This window comes from Mirounga leonina, unplaced genomic scaffold (genome assembly GCF_011800145.1).
Source record: "Mirounga leonina isolate KUSES-001 unplaced genomic scaffold, KU_Mleo_1.0 Mir_129, whole genome shotgun sequence".
NCBI lineage: Eukaryota > Metazoa > Chordata > Mammalia > Carnivora > Phocidae > Mirounga > Mirounga leonina.
In genome coordinates, this window is record NW_023270323.1 from 37873954 (window position 1) to 37891302 (window position 17349).

Below are 17349 nucleotides of genomic sequence, written 5' to 3' on the forward strand. Positions count from 1 at the left end.
ACAATGCCCAACATGTAAAATACTCAAACAAGTAGAGGTTTTGAAATTTATCACCCTTTTTCTGACAGTTGGAAACATGATAAGGTTAGGATGACTGGAAGAACAAATAAGAATTATATTTTATCCAGTAATTGTTTATTGCTAATTGTTCACTCAGAATGACTTAGCCATCCTGTTACTTGCTTTTTAAACTTAATTTGTAGCTTGTTTTTGCTTTCTTTTTTTAAATTGCTCTCATTCTTCTTCATTTTTAATCTACAAAGCTCATTTTAATGTAATCTTTATTTTTAAAGATGTTTTTACAACAGTCAACCCCTGGTTTGAGTTTTGGTTCTGTTCAACTTTCTTCTGGAAATTCATCTAACATCCAGCAACTCACACCTATAAATATGCAGGGACAGGTCGTTCAAACTAACCAAATTCAAAGTGGAATGAATACTGGACACATTGGCACAACTCAGCATATGATACCACAGCAGACTTTACAGAGTACATCAAGTCAGGTAACAGTATTAAGTGCGGTGGGCTCTGGAGTGTTGAGTGATTGAAATGTATACTATTGTAGAAAATTCCATATTTTAACCTTGAATAGTAATAATCAGAAGTTTAGTTTTGAGGGTGACCATTAAAATATTTTGTGCAAAATTGTTAAATTGCTGATGTTATAAATGCTTTCAGTATCCCGACATTTAAAAATTTTGCAGTTCATTTAAAATGAACATGCAGAGTACTTCTGTATGGTAAAAGGTTTGACTTACAAAAGAGACTGACCAGGAAACATGTTACTATATGTGAAGAATAAACTGTTAACAATAGTGATAGTTTAATCAGTATTCTAGGAAATTTCATGTAAATTTCAGGAAATTTGATGCAGGTAATTGGTATATATCAGTGACTGTAAATCCCAAGACTTCAAGTGAAATCTATAAAGATGTCTAATGTCAGTCACTCACTTTGGGCATTTAACAGAAGTTCTAAAGTTCATAGCTTATATTCCAGCAATATATTGAAGACTAATTCATTCGCAATTACTATAAATCTTTTTCCTTTGTAGTTAGATTTCTCCCAGAGTAATGTCCTGCTTCTTTTTTGGTCATGTCAACTATTAGAGTGATGAATAGTGGATGCATATTTCCTGAAAAAAATTTTTTTCATTTAATTCATCTGTCATATCTTCTATTTTCTAGCAGAGTCAACAAAATGTACTGAGTGGGCACAGTCAACAAACATCTCTTCCCAGTCAGACACAGAGCACTCTCACAGCCCCACTGTATAACACTATGGTGATCTCGCAGCCGGCAGCTGGAAGCATGGTCCAGATTCCGTCTAGCATGCCACAGAACAGTACCCAGAGTGCTGCAGTAACTACGTTCACTCAGGACAGACAGATCAGGTGGTTGTCATATTTCGGTAGTCATTCCAAAGCTGTAAAAATTGATTAATTAAACAGTAATTTGATTTTTAAAAATATGATTTTAGTTTGTAGCTAACTCCCGCCAGCATTCTTGAATTAGAAATAAAAATGCAGAAGGGTGTCTGGGTGGCTCAGTTGGTTAAGCATCTGCCTTCTGCTTAGGTCGTGATCTCAGGGTCCTGGGATTGAGCCCCACATTGGGCTCCCTGCTCAGTGCGGAGCCTGCTTCTCCCTCTCCTCCCTGCTTGTGCTCTCTCTTGCTTTTTTTCTCTTTCTCGCTCTCTCAAATAGGAAAAGAAAAATGCAGAATATGTCCATTGTTTAAGGACGTTATAGTAAAAGAATTCCTGTCCAAAAATGTTCTACCAAATATTATAGAATCCAATATCCATAGCATACTGTTATAGGAGTTTTAGGACAGGCTTTGTATGACTATGAAACTTTGTTTTAATACAGATGTTGATGAGTTTTCATCCAGTAACTGTGATTAAGGTTTATACTACCATAGTTTATATAGGTTATGGAATAAAAGTAACTTACCTTTCTTGAGTTTGTTGAGTACTGTACTAGGTGCTCAAAATACACTATCTCATTTAATTCTTTCTTTCTTTTTTTTCTTAAATATGTGTTGGGTCTTTTATTTCCCAGATAAGAAGAGTGAATTTATAGTAATTTGGTTAGGGGCTTATAGGTAGTTAAGGGGGTGATGAGTAGTTTCTAAATTTAAGCCTAGGTATCTGATTTCAAAACTCAAGTGCTTAAATTTATAGTATACTAAACTTTTGTGGGCCATTCTAGAAAAACAACCATTTATGACTTATTTTAGTGGGCAGTCCAAATAGCTGACATAGAAACAAATATTCTGAAGAAATGCCATTATTTCATATTTTGGGAAGCTTTTAACAACTACAGGATCTCTATGGTCTTAAAACTTGTATTTTAAAAATTTTTTAGTTTTTACTTATTTTACTGCAATACAAGTAGGCTACTGCTTTTATAATACAATTTTGTTGTATCAAACTGCTTGGTAGGTTTTATTAAAATCCTATTAATTTCCAGAGAGTAAAGAAGCTGCAGGATCACAGAGGCAATGAGAGCATGGAGAACTCATTGCTTCTCTTTGGAACTCAGTTCTTCAAGTGAAGTCCAACTTTTCGCTCTGAATTCTAAAAGGAGGTATTATGAATGTGCTCCATAGAAATGTAGAGGATTACTTTTAAAACCTGAGGAAGGCGTCATTAATCTAGAATGCTGATGTACATTTTGGAGGATACAACTTAGCAACTATTTGTGGATCTCTTTTTTTTTTGAGGGGAAAATACATATTTCAGCAAATATTGGAGTGCCTACTTAAGTGAGTATGGCACATTCTTTGTCCCAAGAGAATAATCAGACTCGTAAGCCGTAGAAGGTTAAACAAATCAGTATTATTTGGCATGATAAATACTTCTTCCTAGGTCTTTAAAAAAAGGAAGTGAGCAGTTTTATGGGTTGAGGCAAAGAGGTGAAGAGAGGAGTGTGGTCAAGGCCAGGTTTCACAGAGGAGGAGGTCCTTGGCCTGAGTCTTAAAGAGCTAGACTTTTTCATGTGACAGGGAGTCTCAGAAGGGTGTTCTAAACAAAGGGAATAGTATATACAAAGTCACAGAAGTGAAAGTTAAGCATTAAGTAGACTGAAGAATGTCTCTTGGTGCCAGAGATGGATGAAGTATTCTCATCACATTTAACCAGTGAGCAGTTGGGGCAGTTTCTTTTAAGATTACAGATAAATGAGCATTTAGTATTTCTGTGCCCAAGCTACTTTGTAAATGTTACTTTTCTTTGGGCATTATTCTTCATATGTGAATTTTTAAATTCTTCTATACATATTTTTTGCATTAAATAATGCATTCAGTCCTGAAGTGTATAAAATAGCGTATTTTATTTTCAAGATTTGGTGTGGATTCAAAAATAGATTTACTTTGTCTTATGGACCACATAAATAATAAAGTGCGTTTCTCCTAACTTTAACACCACTACGTACTTGACACAGTTCATAACTGCAGTTATGTTGTGCTCCATTCACAGTGGAGTCATAGCTCTGTAACGGCCAATGTTAGAAACTAACTCACTAAAGAAAAGGCAAATAGAAATAATATTGTTCCCTGAACAGTTACCATTTTTTGTTATTTTTTTAATTAAAATAGAAGGAAGGTGGGGAGGGAGCGAATATTAGTGAATTCTAACACAGTGGGTTACTGTTCTATATCAATGAATTTATAAATTGAGGGTACTTTTATTCACTGCTAGAAGGTCATTTAATTTTGAATTATGTTTATAAGATACAACTTGCAGTGTAAGTATCTTCTTGTAAAACATAGAGGTTTTTAAAAATCCCTTATGATAGCTTTAACTTTATTCATGATTAGCAAAATGAACACATGCCACACATAGCTGACTCCCCAAGTACCTAGAATTTTCTAAAAAGAAGATATTTTTTAACAGATTTAACCCCCCCCCCCCCCCCCGTGGTAAAATATACATGAAATTTACCATGTTAAAACCTATTTCAACATGTACATTTCATTGACATTGAGTACATTTATACTGTTGGGACCATCACTACCATCAATCTCCAGAACTTTTTTCTTAGTCCCAAACTGAAACTCCATGCCCATTGAACAATAATTCCCCATTCCTCCTCCCCTCTAAGTCCTGGAAGCCACCATTCTGCTTTTCTAAGCACATAAGTCTATGAATTTGACTACTCTAGATACAAATGGAATTGTATAATATGTGTGTCTTTTGTGACTGGCTTATTTCACTTGGCACAGTGTTCTCAAGGTTTGTCCATGTTGTGGCATGTGTCAGTATTTTATTCCTTTTATTTTAAGGTATTTATTTATTCAGTCATTCGTTCATTCATTCATTCATTTAGAGAGTGAGAGTGGGGAGGGACAGAGGGAGAGGGAGAGAATCTTAAGCAGGCTCCACGTTCAGAGCCCAATGTGGGGCTTGATCTCCGGACCCCGAGATCATGACCTGAGCCGAAATCAAGAGTTGGATGCTTAACCTACTGAGCCACCCAGGTGCCTCAATTTTATTCCTTTTTAAGGCTGAATAATACTTCATTGTGTGAATATACCAGTTTCACATTTCACACATTCATATTGTGAATACACCAGTTTATTCGTTCATTGATGGACACTTGGGTTGCATCCATCTTTTGGCTATTGTGAATCATGTTGCTATGAACATGAGTGTACAAGTATCTGAGATCCTGCTTTCAATTCTTTTTGAGTATATATCCAGAAATGGAATTGGTGGATCATGGTAATTCTGTATTTAATTTTTTGAGGAACAGTTTTTAAAAGCTGTACGTTCCAATTTTGTTTCATGTTTCATGTTTTTAAAGATTCCTTCGGGAATACCAGTAAAACAAAAATGTATGTAGCAAAATGAAATCACAAACAAAAATATAAATTCTTTGGATATCCATATGCAAAAGAATGAAGCTGGACCTTTACCGTTCACCACATACAAAAATTAACTCGGAATGGATTAAAGCACTAAACATAAGAGCTACAACTATGAAACTCTTAGAAAAAATGGGGGAAGTTTCATGACACTGGATTGGGCAGTGATTTCTTGGAAAATACAGGCAACTAAAGAAAAAATAGATAAACTGGACATCAAAATTAAAAACTTGTATATAGGGGTGCCTGGATGGCTCAGTCATTAAGCGTCTGCCTTCAGCTCAGGTCATGATCCCAGGGTCCTAGGATCGAGTCCCGAATTGGGCTCCCTGCTCAGCGGGGAGTCTGCTTCTCCCTCTCCCACTCCCCCTGCTTGTGTTCCTGCTCTCATTATCTTTCTCTCTCTCTCTCTGTCAAATAAATAAAATCTTTAAAAAACAAACAAATAATAAACTTTTGTGTATCAAAGGACACTGTCAGCACAAGGAAAGAGAAACCCACAGAGTGGGAGAAATTATCTGCAAATCACATATATCTGATACAGATTATATAAAACAATCAACAATAAACAATCTGATTTAAAATGGGCAAGGGTCTTGAATAGATGTTTTTCTAAAGAAGATATACAAATGGTCAATAAGCAAATGAAAAGATGCTCAACATCACCTATCATTAGGGAAATGTGGATCAAAACACAATGAGATACCACATCACACCCATCAGGATGGCTATTATAAAAGAAACAGAAAGAAAGTAGTGTTGGTGAAGATACGGAGAAATTGCAACATACACTGCTGGTGGGAATATTAAAATAGTGCCGCTTTTAAAAACTAAACCAGCAATATCACTCACTGGGTGTTATCTTAGAGAAGTGTCCAGCCCACTGCCTTTTGTAATGTATACCTTGTACTTCTGACTCCCCTTCTTCTCTTTCTTTCCTCTTCACAGATTTTCTCAAGGTCAGCAACTTGTGACCAAATTAGTAACTGCTCCTGTAGCTTGTGGGGCGGTCATGGTACCTAGCACAATGCTCATGGGTCCGGTGGTGACCGCCTACCCTACCTTTGCCCCGCAACAGCAGCCGTCCCAGGCACCGGCAGTCACGCGGCCGCCGCAGAGCTCCCGGGAACAGCAGCTCCCTTCAGTTCAGCAGCCGCCTCAGGCTCCGCTGACCCAGCCACCGCAGCAGTTTCTGCAGGTACTTCTCCCCCGGGGGCAGCTCTCCCCAGCCCATTTCCTTTGATGTAGTGAAATTAGGCATCAAAAAAAAAAAAAAAAAAAAAAAATCCATAAAAGCTTGTTGTGCAAGTTAAATTTCTGGAAGGGCAGAACATTTGTCCCGGTTAGCTGGTTTTTCTTCCCTTGTTTGGTCTTTGGAAGACTTTTAGCTCTGCCACCGACATACCCAGTTATCTGAACTACTGGATAGAATAAGTAGCTACTTGCTGTCCACAGCAAGGTACTTTATATAGAGCTCTCTCTGACTGGAGTTTCTGGAATTCAAACCCTGTCTTCCTTGCAGTGGCCCATCAAACGCACGCTCCTACAGGGCAGGGGTAGCAAAAGGAATTTTTGGACAAATTAGTTATAGCGTTATCTTAAATTATTATGTTGCATTAAATTTTATAATGATTGGTTAAAAGTTAATGTCAGAGGAGAACTACTGTGGCGGGCTGTGTATTGTCATGGGTGAGAGCATGGGCTCCAAAGTCAGGCTGCCCTGAGATTGAGTCACTGCTCTACCACATACTGTGTGACCTTTGGCAGGTTACTTACTAAAATTCAGTTTCTTCATCTCTCATATGGAGGTGCTAATAGTTCATACCTCATGGGTAAACAATGCGTGTAAATCACTGAACATAGTTACAAGGCACGGAACTAGCTATCATTTATGAGCCCTGTCTTGATTAATGGAGTAAACCCTCAGATTAGCCAGAATGCAGACACATATTTCATCACATATCTCCCATATCTCAGTAGACTGGATCTACTTAAAGGATACAGAAGAAGGTTACCTAGGTTGGGATCCTCAGCTAGGAATTCAGCAGGATACATTTCTGGACCTTAGTACCCTCACTGGAGTGCACAGTAGCAGGTTATGACATCTGGAAATCCAGATTTTTCCCTTCTGGTCTACAGGAAGCAGTTTTGAATACAGGCTAGCCTGGAGTTATTTGGAGACCATTCCATGTACACCAGCCAAATACATATCATATAATCAGTTGTAAGAGTTACACAACAGATGGTATGATTAGAAAATTCAGTGTTAGGGGCGCCTGGGTGGCTCAGATGGTTAAGTGTCTGCCTTTAGCTCAGGTTATGATCCCAGGGTTCTGGGATGGAGCCCCACATCGGGCTCCTGGCTCAGCAGGGAACCTACTTCTCCTTCTCCCCCTGCTCATGCTCTCTCTCTCTCTGTATCTCAAATGAATAAATAAAATCTTTAAAAAATAATAAAAAAATTTCAGTATTAGACTGTATACTCAGGCATAAATACATCATTAACTTATCACCCTTAGTGTTATGGTGCAGATAGAGCTCTTAACTTGGTGATAATGGAAAACTAAAACAGGTTAGTTGCCTAAATACCTCTGAGAGTCCCACTGACAGCATCTTAGACCTGAAGCCTATGTTGCAGCTAGGTTAGCTGTTGTTATAAATGAATTAATAACAAGAATTTATAATAGGTTATAAACTATTATCTCATTATAATACTCAATGAGAATTGAGCAAAACCTTAAAAAAGGAGAGAACTTGCCTTAAGATCTTAATCTTCTAAATCAGGGAATAAGGGCCCTTAAAAGAACAAGCACTCTCTTCTCCCTCACTTCTGAAAAAAGAATTCCACAGACATGGGACCCCTGAGGAAAGAAGATGGACAATATCGTTTAGAAATACACTTCTTTGTAGATAGTTAATATACAGTTTGGCTTTCTGATTATATAACATCTAGTTCCAAAATATGCCTCTGTTGTAATCCTGTAAGGCTCACAGATATCCTGAGTTCTTTATGTTACAAAAGCTTTTCCTAAGTGACAGAAAAAGAAGTTTTTCCAGGTCTTTGGCAAAGCTTAAGGCTCAAGGATCTGTCCTTGTGTGTGTATTTTTATGTGGGTGTGCGTGTGCCCTTTCTATACGTTTGCAGAGATTGGCTATCACAGCCGCATGTTTTGATTATGAGCCCTGCATCAAGTTGTGTTGTCAGCAGTGAGGAAGAACATTCATTGTAAAAATTCACTTTCTTTGTATCACCAGAAATCAGAATCAGGTGAAAGAAACAGGCTCAATGACAGTGAGACTTGCCCAGGGTCACACAGGTGGTAAATGGCAAAGCACAGCTCAAATCCAGGGCTTCTGGGCTTCTGGATTCACGTCCTGTGCCCTTGTTTGGCTTGGTTTGGTTTTTTACACCACACTGCTACATATATAGGACTTGTCTCTAGCTTTGCCCTCATTTTTGTGGTACTTCTAAATAATAATGTTAATATTTAATCTTCATAAAATCCCAGTGTGGAGGCACTTTGTCTTCATTTTGTAAATGGAGAAACTGAGTCCCAGAGAAGTAAATAGTTGGAACAAGTCACACAGTCTGGGAAATGGCTTAGCTAGAGTTTGAACCCAGTGGCCCATGCTCTTGGCTACTGAAGTGCTGCTCTACCCAACGGAATGAGCCTGGGCAGGAGGCATTGTCTGTTTGACTTCAGAGTATTTGTGTTTCATATGTTCTCAGCTATGCTTACATTTTACTGTCTGTTTAAAATCGTGGCCTTTAGGATCTGTAAAAGGAAAGAGTACGTATGGTTTGTCTCAAGACATAGATTGCTTTCTATACCAAGAAATCTCTAGCTCAGATTCCTTAAAAAATAAACAAAAAAAATTCTGCTATATTTTCAAAAAGAAGGGAAACTTCATAAACATTTTCCAAATACTATTTTTAAATGAGAAGATAAAATGATGTCGATTATGTGGAATCTAAGGATTCTGTCCCTGTCTAGAGTAAAAACTTGAGTACATCTTGATGTAGACAGTGTAACGGGTAAAGCAGTGTTGCATAATGCATTTGTCTTTTAGACTTCAAGGTTGCTCCACGGGAATCCTTCAACTCCGCTTATCCTCTCTGCTGCATTCCCACTACAACAGAGCACTTTCTCTCAGTCACATCACCAGCACCACCAGTCTCCGCAGCAGCAGCAGCTGAGTCGGCCCAGGACTGACAGTTTGACCGATCCTTCCAAGGTTCAACCACAGTAGCACACACGACTCCTCTCTCACCTCAGGGGAGGTAGGGGTTGTCCATAGCAGTTGCTCAGATGATCTGAGGCTAGAAGGAAACGTTCCAGCAGTTTCACAAGATGCAGTGCTGAGTGCTGTAGTTTCTGGAATTAGTTAGCAGGGAAAATGCTGCCTAGTGCTACAGATGTACATGAAATACCAGCCAGCAGGAGATGATCACGGGGCCATAGTCAATTCTGACAGTGTTTTACTTGCCCGGCTATTTTTTCGATGGAAAGAGTATATTGCCAAATGTTAAGAAGCTCAGCTATGAAACATGGCCTCCAGTCAATCAGAAAGGCACTAACAATGTTAGTAACTTTTAGTGGTTCTGTGCCTGTTTTCAAGTGTTACAGAGGACACACCACTGTCATGTCAGGGGTGGCTTACAATGATGCCATGAAGACAGGGTCCGGTAGACCCAATAGGCCCCCTTCCCCATTCCCTCTCCCTTTTCAGATAATGATTGGATAGTAATTAATTTCAGAATGTTGTGTCGTTCAAATTCTCTATGTACAGATGCTGTAAAAAATTATGTATATGTCTAGATAAAAGGAGAGAGAGCAAAACATTTTGTAAGCTGCATGAAAGCATTATCTACTCCTAGGTGTATTTTCTTAGATTGACACCATGTGCAAACTAGTACGTTCTGTTTCCCCTTTTGTTTACAACACGGTAGTGTTCTACTCACTTTTCCGGGGCACAAGGCTTTTTGTTCATACTTTGGCTGTGATGTCACAGTTTGTTCAGTGAGGTATGATGTGCTGCTGGGAATGGATATTTTTTTCCAGGTTAAATTATTGAAGCAACAGGATTTTCAAGTTACTCAGAAATATCCCTCATTTCATTATTTTTCATTTATGTTTGAAAATAGGATTTGCACTGCTTTATTTTAGATGGTTGGAAGTTTTGGTCACATATTTTGATATAGTTCATAGTTGGGAATAGTTGTGTAAATGGCTTTCAATAAGCCTGAAAGTCATTTCAAGAATGTTCCAGTTATAGGAGTAAAATTTGCACACAAAAGATTTTAGGCACTTTTTAACATTCTCACTGGTGGGAATTTTAACTTTTAGGATTTGTTGGAATCTTTTTATTATCCTTCACAATTTCAATGCTTCTTTTAGTCAGAAATGATTCAGGGTTATTTGAGAGAAAAAAAAAAAAAAACCCATAGTGCCTTGATTTTGATTCAGGTGATAACTCACCATCTTAAACTCATTTTCTGGTTTCAGTAGCAGTTTTGAAACCTTAGTACATTTTTAACAGCATGTGGGTGTCAGTGCCATTATGATTCTCCTAAGTTCCCAGGAAGACTACTTTGAGTCTCTTGGACTAGAGGTACAAGTAACTTAGGGAAAAAAAGGTGAGTGACATCCTAACACTATCAGAGTCATTGATGTGATCACAAAATTGTTTTCCTAAATCAACATCTTCCTTTCAAGCTAAACAGTCAGTTAAGAATTACCTGTAAATATTTTCTCAATATGATCTTGATATTCCTACAAAGAAAAAAGAAAGGGTAGGAATTGGCTTTGCCTTCACTATAACACTAGAATATTGTAACTCACATGCTTTCTGAACATGAACTAAGATTTCATTTGGCAATATTAGATTCTAAAGGTAATAAATTCCAACAGAAATTACATAAAACATTTTATAGATTTTTATGGTACTAATAAATAAATTTACAACTATAAAGCAAAGGAAAATTAATGGAAATACCTTATTAGAATATCAAAAATTATTACTGAGGAAAGGGAGGATAGCAAGCTGTAATATATCAAAATTGTCCTTAAAAGAAAATGTATAACAGAACTGAGGCTGTTACACAGAAGAAGGTTTTGAGCAATGAAAATAACCTACTACAGAATTGCTCTTAAGCTCAGTTCTTTAAGACTTTTCTGTCCTCCACTTTGCTCTCATCCCGAAGGGATATACTTTGTCTTTCTGTAGACAACTGTACTTGGCCACACTTAAATTAGAAAGTTATATTGAAAAAGAAAATAACCAAAGAAAGTTGGTACCTACCCTTCTACAAAAGAAGTGTCACTAGATACCAATCAATAATTAACATATCAAGAAGCTCCTCTTCTAGCTAAATGATCTGGATGAAGAGATTTCTGACTTTCTCATGAATGTCAAGAATAGTTGTCAGTGTGTGTGTGTAACTTGAGCATAGGTACACATAGATGAACTTGATGTTGTAGAATATGGCAACAGTATTAATTTTCTCCCCTTTCAAATTGCCTTTCTCAACCTTATGCCATTCCATATATATCTGAGTTGTGCCTCATTTGTTTACTGGCAATATCTAGTGGTATGGGTAGCAAGATACGAAGAACTGTTAGATTAAGATTTATCCTCTAAATAACCATACTTACACGGAAAGATGGTCAACTGTGAGTACTGTGTACTTAGGTTAACAAAGGCAAAGCATAAGACAAGCCACAAGGTAAATCTGTAGACTATTCACGGTCTCCTCTACCAGTTCCTTCAATATTTTCCATCCTTGTCAACATTTGGGAAGGAGAATTAGATAAAATGTTTTAGAATTCCTGTTGTTCCTCACAGCTCATTTTTGCCCTTAGAATGGATTGTCTAAAGGAACAGCCAGCTGCTTTCCCTCTGCTGTCAATAGGTGTTGTTGAAGAGCTAGTGAGCATCAGCCGCCTCAGCTCCTTCTGTTTTCCTCCTGCTTTCCTTGAACTTGGGTTGCAGAGCGGTTGCTTCCCTCCCCCGCACCCCCCATCATTGAGACTTGAGCGAACGTCTGATGAAGATTGGGCAGTCGCCTGTTCTTCATTTCTGTAGCCAAAGTTGTTCCTTAAAATCCCAAATCTGCGTAATGAAAAAATACCAACTGGAGACACCTTTCAGCTACTTAAAAGTCATTAGATTCTTCCCTCTGCTTTACTCTCAGAGAGATTTGATTTTTCTTAAAAACGTTTTATTCTGGGTGGCACTTTTTAGGTAAGAAACTGTTGAAGCCTTGGGGAAATGTTAGCTGCTCTGCAGTCACTCTGCTTTGGACAACTCAAGTGAGGACTGCGAGGATCAATCAGGTTGCTGCTAAGAGTGGTGTCAAACCAGAACCTAGACACTCAAAAAAGTTACTCCGATTTTTGGGTAGAATATATTGGAGAAAAAGCAAGTATGAGGGATGGGGATCGCACGTGAGCAAATACTACCTTTCAGTCTCCAAACTTTGTCCTAAGCTGAGGGGGTCATTTGCATCCCATGCTCTGCCTTGTCACTTAAATTTGGTTTAGGAATGTACTAGAAATAAGAGGATGCCAGTGACTTTGAATAGTTGGTTATAGAATACTCAGTGCAGAATAGTGAAAACGTGATTTGGATTTTTCCGAAGCACTAGAGTTTTTGGTCCTTGCCTTAAAGCGGTCTGCTTGCAGTTAGTTCAGGGTGTGGAGGAGTGCAGCCCTGTGCAGGGCATCGTGCTGAAGGGAGGGGAATCTTTGTTCGAGAAGCCTTAGAAAGGGGCCCCTTCAAGTAGTACTCTTTCTCTGGCTCCACACAGGTGAAAATTATTTTAAACTAGGTATTACTCAACTTGTTTTCTGATGTTTCCACTACAGTGAGGTAAACCTTTTTTTTTTTTTTTAAGGTGGAATGCAAATAGCATTTTACTCTAGTATTGCTCATTTCTCCCTTTTTCTCTGGTTCTTTGCTGAGCGAAAGTTTGTTGGTGAACATTTGTGTAAAACTCATTCAAGTCTGTCTATAATCTTTCCAATATCTGTGACCCTACTCTTCGTCCCTTGGGAGTCGATGTTGTAAGGTATAAACACTGGATATTACTTTACTATTGCTGAGTGAGTCTAGCCAGGAGTAAGCGGATTGGAATTTCCAAATGGTGGAAAAGAGACAGCACAAAGGCACTTGCCATTTTATTAGCAATTGGAGAGAGAGACCCTTGTAAGTTTGTTTGGGTTGGGTGAGCATTCCTCTGAAAGGAGCTTCTGAAATAAATGCAAAGGAAAAGAGTCGACTATTTTTATAGCATATTTAATATATTTGTATATAACTATGAATATGTAGGAACCCTCCACATGCCTCCCACTTTTCTAATTTACTCCCCCTTCTGCCATAGCACTAGTAGGAGCCTCATCCGCATGGGTAACGTGCCTATTGCCAGCCTACCAAAAGATAGTGCTGCTTTCGGAGACAGGTGAGAGGACCCACCTCTCACGCCCGGGGATCCTTTCTGTAGGACAAGCACACACTCTTCAAATAACGTACCACAGTCTGAAAGCATCATTTTGAAATTAACAAGCACTTTATTGCAACTCTTCATTTTGATAAAGTTTATTATCTTAGGCATTACCATTTCTAAAGGATCCCCAAATCATCACTTAGGTGAAATTTAAAAATGACACATTTCTGAGAAATGTTTAGATCCAGTGAACCGTAGCAGGTTTATGGGAGTGATTTCAAGGTAGCCAAATGAATTTTGACTTTGGTTTTGAATGTGCTGGAGTCAGGAGATTGTAGATGCCTAGTTCCATTTCGACACTATTGTAAACCTATCTTGCCTATTGTGTGGACACCAAAAGAGACCAATGAGCCTGTTTATTTTCAGAGGTCTAGGAAAATTGCATCAGTGTGAATAGATGTATAGAACTAACCTAAAAGTGATTGGTAGTAATATTTTAGAATACGATAAAAATTTCAAGAATTATTCTGGGTGTTTTAAATGTGCTCTGAAATGTTGGCATGTCATTTCAGCGTTTCCATTTGAATTGCTCTTGTAATATTTTTGCACAAAAAGGACTGAGAAAAAGACTACTTCGGTTGAAGAAAAGTATAATTTGGTCTTATTTTAAATATGTCTCCTGTGGAAACACTGGGGATGCATTTTGTTGGTATAGTTATTAATTCAGGATATTTAAAGCAGTATTGAACAGCTCACAAGAAATTAAGCAAACGTGGACATTTAAAAATTAAAACTTTCTTTCCATGTGACTGTTTTTGCATATTTTTCCCCTTGTCGTAATTTAACACTACATTCCTTGTTTTTCGTAAATAAAATAATACTTTGCAGGTTCTGCTTTGAGTATTTAACAATATTTTGTAAGCTGACTGGGTTTTCCTAGGGAAACGGTCTTTAGTGAAATAGGATCTAGTTTATGAAGAGACTGTTTAAGTGGAATTCCATCACCACCACCAGCAAACACTGAGGTGCTGCATTAAGTGACAATCAAAATAGTGAGTATTTATGGAAGAATTCAGAAAGTGATTTTAAAGACGCAATTGCTTTGAAAGCAGTTCTCTGGATTTCTTGAATGAAAATGGCTAAATGTATTTATTTATATTTTAAAATATCTTTGTGTTGTTTTCTCATCAAAGTGATTTCACAGTGTCATGTATTTAATTTGTGGTTTTGTTTTGTTTTGCTTCGTAATCTTTTATGTAAAGAACTGACTCTTCTTATGTGGGGCGCAGTCTCAGGCCCTCATGAGGACTCTCCCTGGGCCAATCCAAATCTGTGTTACTTCAGGACGGCAGTGGAGGGCCCAAAGCCAGATGCCCTTGCACTTCCCGCCTGTTCTCAACTCAATTAAGAAAGAATAAAGGTAACTCCTTCTGAATCTGCTCTGAATAGCTCCAACCTTTTTCTAGTTTCACTTGCTGCCTTTTCTATTTTATGGGTACTTTTTATATGATTACTTCCCCAGCGCAGCCAAAGGCCAGTATGACACAACCGATGGCACACGGTGCCTGTGTTTGGCCCGTTTGGGGAAATGTCAGTAAGACGATCAGCATCTTCTCATGGCCATCACCATCATGTCCATATTACAGTCCATTAGAAGTCCTTAAATATAGGTGGAACAATGTATGTGCACTGTATTCTTCTAACAAAAAATGTTGGCCGTTTTTATGTAGTGACTGTTGCTTGGTCCTTTAAAAACAAAAATCCTTCATACACGGCACTGTCCACTGGAAGTGGTGTTTGAGCATTTGAAGCCTAGAAATTCGGAGGCTGTTTCTTCCCTAGTGTGCATTGGAACACAGTTCTCCATGTTAGGGCTCCCCGAGTGGAGGGGCAGGGTACCCTGTCTAGCTTTTGGGACCCCTTCAAGAATGGTAATGAAAGCAAGTCAACCACAAGTTGGATTTAATCGAGGTAAAACGTGTTAACTCTGAGGGTCACATTGAAAATGTGTTTTCAAATGTATGCTTTTAAATTTCTGAGGAAACAAACTGTGACATCGCTTTAAAAATGACGTCCAGATACTGTGTGTGTTGAGTCGGTCTGTACTGTGCAGATTCACTGCTGGCAGTGGCTGCGCCAGTGCCGAAGAGTTAAAATGGAGGGAAAGCTAGATTGGCCGTCGACTGACGCATTATGTAACTAGACAATCAAGCAAAACCAGGTGGCCAGGAAATGTCCTTTTTTTTTTTTCCCTTCATGTCAGCCAGAACAGCTGTAATTCTTAGACCATTCTAGAATGATTCTGAAATCTCGTTTACTAGGGCGTAAGTTGGGGAAGGGCCTCAGTATAGCACTTGCTGACATTCACTCTATGTAGAGATTGAAGCCCAAAGATGAGTCACATTCAGTGCTGTATTGAAACCAGTTAGTGCAAAAAAAGTTTTATCTTTGTCAATTTATGTTAACATCAGTTATTAGCTGTAAAAACATACACCAAATTCTTCCTAGTGTTCTGTGTGGTTTCTTGGTGTGCTACTCTTGACATTGCTGTCCTTCCTGCTTGGCTCTTGGTTTCAAGTAAAAATTAGATGTAGCCCATTGTTCTTCACTTCCAAAAGGGTAGAGCTATAAATGGCTAAGATCTTAAGAACACCTACTTTCCTAAAGCAAACATTTAACTGAAATCCAAAGTGATTTACAAAAATGAGACTGACATTTCCTAGGTATTGTTTTCTGCCCAAATCCTAAATTGCACAGAAGCACGAGGGGATAATGAATGGTTTCCATGGTGCTACATTAGGTTCTCTGATGATTTTTATGAGTTATGTTTGGAAGTACAATATTATATAAAATGTGAATCATTCTGTTACCAACTTAACTATTGATTGCCACTTCAATTTGGTGTTACAATTGGTTACACTTGTTTTTCAGAGCTGTCCTTTGAGAAGAGGTAAATGTTTTATTAGCCTACCTCCACTCAGGCCTCTTGGTGTATGATCATTTCTCCAGGTTATGATGTGCACAGTTTTTAAAAACTACATGTACTATAATTATAATGCTCTTTCCCATAGACTTTTGTAATTGTATTCAGAACCTAAAATCATAGCAGAAGAGCCAAGCAGTAGCATTGGTGGTTTTTTTCTTTTGTAAATGTAAAATTAGATCCAGACTTTGTTTCCTTATTCAACTTTAAAAATAAAAAAAATACCTCAGTGCTATGTTTTTCGGTATCACCTGCATTTCTCAAAAAATAACACCTGCTTTATGTGGCACATGACTTGTAAGAATCACATTATTTTGGATTTTAAAGGAAGACTATTAAATATTTTAAAATCAATAACAATGACATTTTCTTTTCTTTTATTCAGCAATGGAGTCTAACAGTATTAGCGGTTTTTACCTTGTAGCTTCAAGTCTGAGCTACCAAATTCTGTGAGTAGTTCTGTCCTGATACAAGATTGTGGTGCCTCAGAAAGCTCTGCTGCTACTCAAGTATCAGCTCGTTCTTGGGCCAGGCCGTCTGCACTGCTGAGTCCGGGCTGTGATGGGACCAGCTACTTTCGTAACAAGGCATTATCCTCTCTGTTCTTGCAAAAGATGTAATTGTTGGCTCTCTATTAGGGGAGTAATGGTGTAGTCTGGGGTCTTAGCCTGAAATTTCTCTGAAGTGTTTTATTTTCACACGTGGGCATTGTATTTACTGCCCTGTAACTGCACTTGTTATGGTGGCTAGAGAACTCCTTAAAAGTTTCCCAAAATGACTTTTTCGTCAATATGTGCTGTTGCTACTTTTAAGAGAGTCTTAAATAGAATTACTGCACATGGGAACAGAACATAGCAGGCTGGGAGAAGCAGTGATGCTGTTTGGATAAAACAGTTGAATAGACAGGACCGTGATTACTGAAGTTAGTGTGATAAAATGAGGTAGCTTATTATGATCGGTGGTTACGGGTTCTAGAATGAAACTGTGTGGTTTGATGCACTGCTCTACCATAACACTTTTTTTTTTTAAACCTTGTTAGTACCTACTGTGTT

General features: G+C 38.1%; 1 protein-coding gene across 12 annotated transcripts in view; it reads left to right on the forward strand.

Annotated features, from left to right (window-relative positions):
- CLOCK (clock circadian regulator) overlaps positions 1-16947 on the forward strand; it is a 142496-nt gene extending 125549 nt beyond the window's left edge. For 9 of the 12 annotated variants that reach the window (XM_035004951.1, XM_035004943.1, XM_035004945.1 and 6 more), the window contains 4 exons: positions 294-503; positions 1188-1393; positions 5817-6066; positions 8940-16947. In XM_035004951.1, coding sequence (XP_034860842.1) covers positions 294-503; positions 1188-1393; positions 5817-6066; positions 8940-9119 — 846 coding nt within the window. In that variant the 3' untranslated portion in view covers positions 9120-16947. The remainder of the gene's footprint in view (positions 1-293; positions 504-1187; positions 1394-5816; positions 6067-8939) is intronic. The other 3 variants (XM_035004952.1, XM_035004950.1, XM_035004956.1) reach the window with 3 other exon arrangements.
- Positions 16948-17349: the final 402 nt, after the last annotated feature.